Source organism: Fukomys damarensis, unplaced genomic scaffold, assembly GCF_012274545.1.
Source record: "Fukomys damarensis isolate Sample0158 unplaced genomic scaffold, DMR_v1.0_HiC HiC_scaffold_29, whole genome shotgun sequence".
NCBI classification, from domain to species: domain Eukaryota; kingdom Metazoa; phylum Chordata; class Mammalia; order Rodentia; family Bathyergidae; genus Fukomys; species Fukomys damarensis.
The window spans coordinates 26,044,437-26,044,665 of record NW_022900941.1 but is presented as its reverse complement, the minus strand read 5'-3'; the positions used below and the strand labels follow the sequence as shown (position 1 = coordinate 26,044,665).

The 229-nt window shown below is 65.1% G+C and overlaps 1 protein-coding gene across 4 annotated transcripts in view; it reads left to right on the top strand.

Moving 5' to 3' along the window:
• Zeb2 (zinc finger E-box binding homeobox 2) overlaps positions 1–229 on the top strand; it is a 125,493-nt gene that overhangs the window by 2,490 nt on the left and 122,774 nt on the right. For all 4 annotated transcript variants that reach the window (XM_033757258.1, XM_010620956.2, XM_010620955.2 and 1 more), the window contains exon 2: positions 87–227. In XM_033757258.1, coding sequence (XP_033613149.1) covers positions 156–227 — 72 coding nt within the window. In that variant the 5' untranslated portion in view covers positions 87–155. The remainder of the gene's footprint in view (positions 1–86; positions 228–229) is intronic.

Here is a 229-nt window from a genome sequence, read left to right as displayed (position 1 = left end):
GGCCCTGGCCCGGCTCCCCTGGGCCGCCCGCGCGCGTCTCAATGGGCGCGGGCGATGCCCACACTGTCGCTGTGTTTGGTTGCTAGATCGAGCCTGCGTGCTGCCGAAGCAGGGCGCCGAGTCCATGCGAACTGCCATCTGATCCGCTCTTATCAATGAAGCAGCCGATCATGGCGGATGGCCCCCGGTGCAAGAGGCGCAAACAAGCCAATCCCAGGAGGAAAAACGG